The 9022-nt window shown below is 40.8% G+C and overlaps 1 protein-coding gene across 3 annotated transcripts; it reads right to left on the bottom strand.

The window, feature by feature from the left end:
* Positions 1–2422: 2422 nt before the first annotated feature.
* polr3glb (RNA polymerase III subunit GL b) lies at positions 2423–8699 on the bottom strand. 3 transcript variants are annotated; one of them, XM_035393416.1, is made up of 9 exons: positions 8177–8699; positions 7201–7241; positions 6336–6492; positions 5996–6125; positions 5771–5839; positions 5251–5307; positions 4539–4609; positions 4051–4164; positions 2423–3946 (listed from the first exon to the last, which is right to left on the bottom strand). In XM_035393416.1, exons 3-9 carry the CDS (start codon positions 6453–6455, stop codon positions 3860–3862), a joined length of 648 nt encoding a protein of 215 aa, XP_035249307.1. In that variant the 5' UTR covers positions 6456–6492; positions 7201–7241; positions 8177–8699; the 3' UTR covers positions 2423–3859. The 3 variants fall into 3 exon arrangements, with proteins under 3 accessions (XP_035249307.1, XP_035249318.1, XP_035249297.1); XM_035393427.1 differs by lacking the exon at positions 7201–7241; XM_035393406.1 differs by lacking the exon at positions 8177–8699 and having other exon boundaries at positions 7201–7678.
* Between the last annotated feature and the right edge of the window lie 323 nt (positions 8700–9022).

Below are 9022 nucleotides of genomic sequence, written 5' to 3'. Positions count from 1 at the left end.
ACGAACTCCTACCTACGCGGCCATAAATCGGGCGGGCATTCAAGCTAGCTAACACGGCTCCGTAGCATGGAAATGCATCTTGTTGGATAACACAGCATTTTATTTTTCGGGCTCAAACTCCTAGGCACATTAAGTATTTACATTAGCTTCCTGTTAAATCCAGAATAACAATGCACCCATTACACCAGTATGCTAAGCTGGACACAAAAGGAACAGCTTGTAGGCTTTTGCGATCGGTAAAAGTGATCCACTCTATCCTCTTTTCTACGTCTTTGCACTACTACATTCCTCAACATATTTACAATAATACAGGCCACTGATTCTAAAAACTTTTTTTTTACTATCATTAAAATTAGCGAGACTCACCTGCGATCATTTCTATTGTCCATGATTGATCTCTCCCTCGCGACCTCAGTTAACGCGTGGAGAGGTGTTCTCGCACAAAATAGCGTCATCCACGGGGGGCGCTACTTGTTGGTGAACGCTTACGTTCATCGTCTTGAACTTTCAACTATGAGCGCATGCATTGACGTACTCATGCAAGTTTCTGGATGTATTGTACATACAATACCAGATGGTACATCGGACGTGGTGGGGTAGCAGGTAGCACAGTAACCCTTCATCACAAATGTCCCAGGTTTAAATCCCAGCCAGAGCCTTTCTGTGTGAAATCTGCATGTTCTCCTCCTGTGGGCTTCCTCTGGGTGTTCCAGCTTTCACCCGCAGTCCAAAGACTTGTAGATTATGTTAGCCCTCCACTTCCTGTCGAAAACTCAGATAGAGAAGAAAAATAGGTAGACGGTACTGTGTAAACTAAATCGGCAATGGAGCAGGAGCAGCAGCAGCAACGGCTTTTGGCCACTGCCACACTTGTGTGCGCAATGCCAATCTGTGCAAAAACAGCCAAAAAGATGCTTTTCTGTTTATATTTTAAACTCTTGAGCGCTGAATAAAAATGATCCTTGGGCATTAATAAAGAAACCTTGAAATGTTTGACGATCTTCCAAAATGTTTGAGAGAATGGCTCCATATTTGATGCTGGTGGTTGTCTTCTCTGCCGAATATCTCCCAAAATGTTTGATGAATATTGTTATAATTCAGGTGATTGTCCTCCTTTCTTTCCTGAAATGTCCAGCACAAATGACTGGATTTCAAGCAGAGGGCAGGTGAACATGACAAATCACATTAACAAGTCAAATCAGATCGAGCTTTGTGGAAATAATGCAAATGCACACCCTATGGCACACCCATAGGCTGATTAGGTGGTCACTGTTCCTGCAGTCTCATGATCTAGACATCCGACATATTAAAGGCTGTGACAGCGTGGTTGCGGATGCACTATCGTGGGCTCGTTTTGGATTAGCTAGTTGAGCGGTTGCTGTGGGGATGGCTTGTGGATTGGCAGGTTTGTATTGGGGGGGGGGGGGTGTAAGTTGTAATATTCAGTTTGTGTCGGCTTTTTTTTCTCTCAGGTTATTAATTTTTAATTTTTTGTTGTGGCGACGGAGATCGTGTGGGGACCCCCGTCTTATGGGGGGAGGGGTGTGACGACCCTATCCACCCTGTCTGCCTGTTACGTGGTTTGTGTGGCTGCTGTGTTTGCTGTCTTGGCCGGCTCTGGAGATGGGCATGGCAGAGTGTAATCAGCAACACTGGCAACACCTGGGCCCTGGAGATGGGCGTGGCAGAGTGTAATCAGCAACACTGGCAACACCTGGGCCCTGGAGATGGGCGTGGCAGAGTGTAATCAGCAACACTGGCAACACCTGGGTCCTGGAGATGGGCGTGGCAGAGTGTAATCAGCAACACTGGCTCTGGGCCCTGGAGATGGATAGCCTAGTTGTATTTTTAATGTCATACATATAACGTGATTACATGACACAGTACAGTCACGGATGGAAATTAAACTCCGTAAACATCTGATAATATATTTTAAAACATAACGGCAGACAGTCAGCTAGCCTCGTTCAGGTTGATGGGCTTTTCCGCACCGGACTGTCAATCAAATTGTAAAAATCACAAGACCGCTTAACTCTATGGTTTTGGCTCCAAATCGAGAAAATGGCCGCGCCCGCCATTGAGCTTCAAAACGTGTTTTAGAGACCCACGGAGAGTCAATGGGTGACGTCACAGTAGCTTTGTCCATATTTTTTAGTCTCTGGTTCAGACGAGCAGTAAGGAGGCCATGGTTACATTATGATAATTTGTACAATTACTTTTAGTCCTCTAAAATAGATGAATTAGGTATACAAAAGCTGTAATTCCTACACACATCACAGGATATTGATGTAAATACCCTCTAATTAAAGCTGACACTCTAAGCTCATATTCCTTAATTCATTCAAATCCAATGTACTGAAGTACACAGCCAAAACAACAAGCATTTGGCCATTGTCAAAATAATTATAGACTGCACTGTATGTGTTTATGTAAGTTAAATGTTTTAAAAAATATATTTTTCATCAGCCCATACACACAAATGTAGACATAACAATACAGCCTTTTATAAGAAGCACTGGAGCATATGGAGAATGGTTCCGATCAACCATTCTCCATATGGCCCTAATATAGTCCATATTAACACTGTGTACTGGAACATTCAGTATGCTACAGCTTTATGCACATCACTGTGACATAATACAGGGGGAAAACTCCAGTGCCTATAGGGTTTATGTAACTGACGAAGACCTTTGAGGTCGAAACGTTCTACCATTAAATCACTTTGGGAGCAGATAAAACAGTGTGCGGGTATAATCTCTCTTCTATACTAACTATTTTTTATCCTGCACCTGTTGGAATATTTCGGATTTGCATGCATTCCCCCGGACTAAAACTCCAGTGCCTGCCATGCCTGAATTGGACAATTATTTGAAAAAATAGTGGAGTCCCTCTGGTGGCTAAAAGCAGGCAGGGACAACCAACCTCTTTCTCCTGTTAATGCAGAAAGAATATCAGCCAAACATTCACAAAGTGGAGTGTTTGGGTCATGTCTGAACGGTCAAATCCCAGCCAACATTCGCCTCAGTCCTCTACTCCACAGTGTCACATGAAATTACATTGAAAATATTTACGTGCCCATACACTGAGCGTTCACACCTCACATGGAAATTTAATATGAAAATCATGGTAGTGAAAGATAAGTTAAAACACTCCACCTACTGGACATTTGTGAAAAACTAATCTCAACCATCAAACCATGAAATAAAACAAAATATCCAATTGGATTTCAGTGGTCTTTTTTCCCTCAGCAGGGAAACATGGGAAACATTTACTTTTTTTTTTTTTTTTTTACATTTACAGTAGTCTTTAAAAATATAATTTTAAAAATAGTTAAAACTACATAGAAAAGCTGAAATCAACAGATGTAACAACTGAACAACAACAACAAAAAAACTGTAATACTGCATGGTCCAATTTTAAGGCCATGAATATTTTTAAATAAAACCTTCATCGTCATTAAAAATGAAGTAGCCTCTAAAAATGCCCCTTAAAATGTTTGCTATAAAAGAGTAAAATTGTAAAGACACTTTGAAAAATGAAGAAACTGTTTCAGACTTAAAATGAGAAGTTATTCTGGTCTACACTACATCAAAAAGTGCTGGGTGATCACTAAAAGAACTCTACATTTGGGCCACTGCCGTGAGAAAATGAGGACCAACAGAGTTTTTAGTACTATACAATCACTGTCCAAACGATCCAAGACTGAATGATGAAAATGACTCTGGTTTCTGGTTTCTCTAGTATCCGCGGATCTCTGTGATGGACTGAAGCATTGGCCTCTCTTAGTCTGGCCCACACCTTCAGATGAAAGGCTGTTGTACATTATTTAGTTCTCTTGGTGGTTCAGCCACGTTGTTCCTCAATAAATGGCTTCGTCCATGTTGTCATCGCTGTCTCCACCAAATTCCTCCCCATTGTCAAAGTATGACATGATGTAGTCTGTCTCCTATAGGGAGAAACAGCAGCCCGGTCAGTGAAGTGGTACAGTAGCACAGTGGATCAGTACATGCTGAGTGAACTGAGGTTTGCCACATTGTCCAGCTCCCTCACCTCTTCAAACTCTTCTTCATCATACTCTTCTTCGCCCTCCTGCTCTTCCTCATCCTGCTTCTTCCTCTTCTCCCCTTCTTCATCAGAGCTCACTTCTTCTTTCTTTTCAAGTGTCTGGAACATAAGAGAAAACAGAATGTCAATTTTATGGAAATTCTATTACATAAAATCCTTGTCTTTTCACAATACAAAATGCATGCAACGCACATGCACTCTTTTCCAAATACAGTTCAATCTAAACTGAGATGAGACTGTTTTAATGAGCCACATGATGTATGTATGACAGGGTGTAATGTTCCAGGCACTGCTGCAGCCAGCTGCATATACTGACTGACGCTCCATACTGTAGCTAGTATAAATTCTAAATAAGGCATTCTATGAATGTGATGAGTAATTGGCAGCCTGTATTGATCGGGATAAGACTGCCTGGATAAGAGATTTCAAAAAATGTTGCCTGTGCCAGTCTTACTGCTGATAGCTGATCCTACCTCCAGTTTGCGGATAATCTCCTCTTTGTCCACATGAGTCTGCTTGCTGGGCCTGGGAACTGTTGGAGCCTCTGGATTGACAGAGAAGGAGGTCACAGTGCAGAAAGGATAAAGAAAACACTATTGCAATCCACACTTCCCCTTTCAACATGCTGAAATTGAATCCATCTGGTAGAAAAGGTAAACTTTGCAATGTGCTTGGAAGCCTATCAGATGTAGGAATAACCTGGAGATATAGCGATGAAACACAGAAGACAAAATTCAACATCAATTCAAATGCTATTTAAAATACTCCACTTACTATAATGAAGTACTTTACTAATGATTTCCAGCTCAGTTATAAAACATTAATATTCCCAAAATGAAACAACCTATTAATGGCATGTAATTATAGTTCTCATCTTTCTTTTCAGCATAATAAAAAGGCTATTAAAAAGAAGTCTGTGTAACCACTTGCATCTCCAACACTGTCTCAGAACCACATGTAAAATGATTAGGTAGGGACATCATCCTCTAGTTGTTCTTTGCCTTTTTACATGAAAGAAGCCAACATATAAATTTATATTGAAGAATTTGGGTAAAAAACAGAAATTCTGGGAGAAATCCTTCCAGATAGAGATATACTGATGTTGCATTTATGACTCGCACAGCAAACCATTGACCCGTTCAGCACCCATTACATGCTTTATGCAATACAAGCCCAGCTACTCACTCTCTTTCAGCGGCTTCCTAACTCTGATCCGCAGCTCTCTGGGTAGTCTTTTCCAGTCTAAAACAAAGATTCAGGTGTTGTGAGTCTACACAGGTTGCAATCCCAAATGTCAAGCGAATGCCTAGCCAAACTGCAGAGAAGAAAGCTGGCAGCCTTTACTCAATAATCTTTCCTCCCACCAACTGGCATTTCTGCAGCGACACTAGAGTTCATTGCATGATCCAGTAGAGAATATGCTGATCCACCATATGTTGATCCACAGTTGGAAACTTGATTTTGCTGCCCTGATTGACATACATGTATATCTGCATTTTTCCAAAACCAACCAATTTAGTTGTTTTTTATTTTTTTCAGAAAAAAAATGCATCCTTTATGGTAAATGGTAAATGGTCTGCATTTATATAGTGCTTTTATCCAAAGCGCTTTACAATTGATGCCTCTCATTTACCAGAGCATTTAGGGGTTAGGTGTCTTGCTCAGGGACACGCCCAGGGTGGGGGCGTGTCCCTGAGACACTCACCAGGATCCCATTCAATGGTGTTGTCGGTTGGCTCTGAACTCTGGTACTTGTCGGAGTAGCGCTCAACATCTAGAAATCAAAACAGTCTCCGTTTATTCACTGAGGAAAAACTTTGCATCCACCCACTTCCACTAGCGAAATCCTAATCTCGCCACAGTCTCATTCATCCCCTTCCCATTATTGGAACACAGTGGATCCTGACGGCGGCCTGTCGGACTCGTCAACCTTTTTTGGGCGCGGCCGGCCTGATGTAGAAGGGCAGGCTCTTCATGGCACCCCTCAGCTCCTGCTTCAGCGCCAGCATGTACTCGGCCTCCTCGCTCGTCTGAAGGGGAATGGGCTTGTGGTCCATGGGCTGTGGAAACAACGGAATGGACAGATGTGCTTTCACACTGCCCCGGAAAAGCCCACAGATCCTCAGCTTTTCACTGACACAAAACCAATGACCCAAACACCGACGGACAGACACACAACCACAGGAAGACCCAATCCACAGTACAGATGTGAACTTTGAACTTAAGAGACTCAAGCTGTGATGCTCATGAGGTCTTGTAGGACCACTCACGGGAAAAATTGGGGTGGGTTGAAGAGTCGAGGGGGGAAGGTTCTCCCCTTTTCCAATTCCTACAGCCTCCATGTTGAAGCTTAGCTGACCCCGGCCTCGGCCGCGACCCCTTCCCGCCATGGTGAATGCAGGTGGCCACACAAATCAATCGGGACACCTGAGGAGAGTGAGCGGCTTACAATATGACATTTTATGCTTTGTTCACAAATTATTTTCACTATGCTTGCCAACAGTCAAAAGTATCGCATGAGTACATTTTTGTATGTGTGATATGTCACACACTGTTATGGCCTCAATATATGCAGTTCCTTTTTTCAATCAAAAGAAACTGAGGGTTGGGGTGTCTCATGGCATAGCCTGTAGAGCATTGTCCACATGCTCGTTAAGAGCTGTGACATCAGCTGTGATTAAATAATACGGATATGCTAGCCCTCTAGGAATCTGTTAATTCTTTTACCTTTCAAAGATGCTTCTTGGAAACAACTACCATGATTGTGCATATAGTGGAATGAATGAATGTTCATAGCAAAATCGTGGTGCCTACACAACTGCCTTTACCTAAATAAAGGTTCTCTTAACGAGCTAGAATCAAAGCACAATCAGCTCAAAAAAGTTAGATACAGACTATTCGCATCTTTAATTCTAATTGTGGCATTGAAGAAATGACAAAAAATTTTAATTCTACTTAGGTCAACAATTCATCTTTTATTTTTTTAGCTACCTAACTTACCAAACGAACTTTTCATGAGACTTGCGTTTAAGCATGTACAGTACCCCGACCATCATCACAAATAAAACGACTGTAAAATATAATTAGCTAACAAGCACAAACTGGTGACACAAACTGTTAGCTCGCTTTTCTTACCTCAGTTGGTGTTTTCACTCTTCGCCAGGGTATGAAGTTCTCTGGAAGCGAAGTTATCCAGTTTATTATCCAAAAAGTCAGTATACAGTTGGCTGGCTTGCTAACAAGCTAATTCGCGCCAACTCGTATTCCACGCACTGGAACTTTTGTTCTTAACTAAACAATGCGGTGGACGTTTAAAGTTAGTTGCGACGTATTTTCAGAATTATGCAACCAATATTTCATAACATGTTCTACTATTACTGTTATGTTTATTTTAGGTAACATCGCTACGTCTCATTTAGTGGTTGTTCAGAATCGTCCTAGTTGAGTTAGCTAGCTACGATACCAACTATTTACTAGCTACCATACTTGTGTTGCTGTACTTTTAATTAGCTACTTTGGACGATTAGTATGTTGAAGGAAGATATGCACCACACTACAGTTCTGGCCAATAATCAGCTGTCATCGACCAAAGAAATTTTAACTACATTTTCTATTTTCATTCCTCTGGTGTAGTATGTGACATCAGCTGTGATTAAATAATACGGATATGCTAGCCCTCTAGGAATCTGTTAATTCTTTTACCTTTCAAAGATGCAGTTTTTGAAACAACTACCATGATTGTGCATATAGTGGAATGAATGAATGTTCATAGCAAAATCGTGGTGCCTACACAACTGCCTTTACCTAAATAAAGGTTCTCTTAACGAGCTAGAATCAAAGCACAATCAGCTCAAAAAAGTTAGATACAGACTATTCGCATCTTTAATTCTAATTGTGGCATTGAAGAAATGACAAAAAGATTTAATTCTACTTAGGTCAACAATTCATCTTTTATTTTTTTAGCTAACTAACTTACCAAACGAACTTTTCATGAGACTTGCGTTTAAGCATGTACAGTAACCCGACCATCATCACAAATAAAACGACTGTAAAATATAATTAGCTAACAAGCACAAACTGGTGACACAAACTGTTAGCTCGCTTTTCTTACCTCAGTTGGTGTTTTCACTCTTCGCCAGGGTATGAAGTTCTCTGGAAGCGAAGTTATCCAGTTTATTATCCAAAAAGTCAGTATACAGTTGGCTGGCTTGCTAACAAGCTAATTCGCGCCAACTCGTATTCCACGCACTGGAACTTTTGTTCTTAACTAAAGAATGTGGTGGACGTTTAAAGTTAGTTGCGACGTATTTTCAGAATTATGCAACCAATATTTCATAACATGTTCTACTATTACTGTTATGTTTATTTTAGGTAACATCGCTACGTCTCATTTAGTGGTTGTTCAGCATCGTCCTAGTTGAGTTAGCTAGCTACGATACCAACTATTTACTAGCTACCATACTTGTGTTGCTGTACTTTTAATTAGCTACTTTGGACGATTAGTATGTTGAAGGAAGATATGCACCACACTGCAGTTCTGGCCAATAATCAGCTGTCATCGACCAAAGAAATTTTAACTACATTTTCTATTTTCATTCCTCTGGTGTAGTATGTTCCCCCGGAAACATTAACTGCGTAGGTAAGTTCCTAACGATGGTTCCTACTCAGTTAAAATCAATTAGAAGTTTGCTAAAATATATATTGTAATGTGTCTATTCGAGAGTATTGTATAATCTTGGCGCTATTAGTGTTAATACGAGACGATAATAGCATGCATAGCATCAAACAGAATTTCAGATACTGATGGTCTTTTTATCTCCTTGGAGCAGATGTGGTGTCGAGGAAGTGCAGACATATGAAGACTTGCGTCAAACAATATTAGAAATTAGGCATTATATTCGGTTATAAACCTGCGTATTTCAATAAATTCATATATTTTCATATTTAAATAAACTGG

Source organism: Anguilla anguilla, chromosome 1, assembly GCF_013347855.1.
Source record: "Anguilla anguilla isolate fAngAng1 chromosome 1, fAngAng1.pri, whole genome shotgun sequence".
Lineage (NCBI taxonomy): Eukaryota > Metazoa > Chordata > Actinopteri > Anguilliformes > Anguillidae > Anguilla > Anguilla anguilla.
This window is presented reverse-complemented; position numbering and strand designations above follow the sequence as displayed.

Excerpts from the sequence above, each read along its gene's own strand:
- polr3glb (XM_035393416.1), bottom strand. The coding sequence starts at position 6,455 with ATGGCGGGAAGGGGTCGCGGCCGAGGCCGGGGTCAGCTAAGCTTCAAC. Across the intron at positions 5,840-5,995 it reads GCCGGCCGCGCCCAAAAAAG|ATGTTGAGCGCTACTCCGAC; the intron begins GTTGACGAGTCC and ends TTTGATTTCTAG. Across the intron at positions 4,610-5,250 it reads TAGGAAGCCGCTGAAAGAGA|AGGCTCCAACAGTTCCCAGG; the intron begins GTGAGTAGCTGG and ends CTGTCAATCCAG.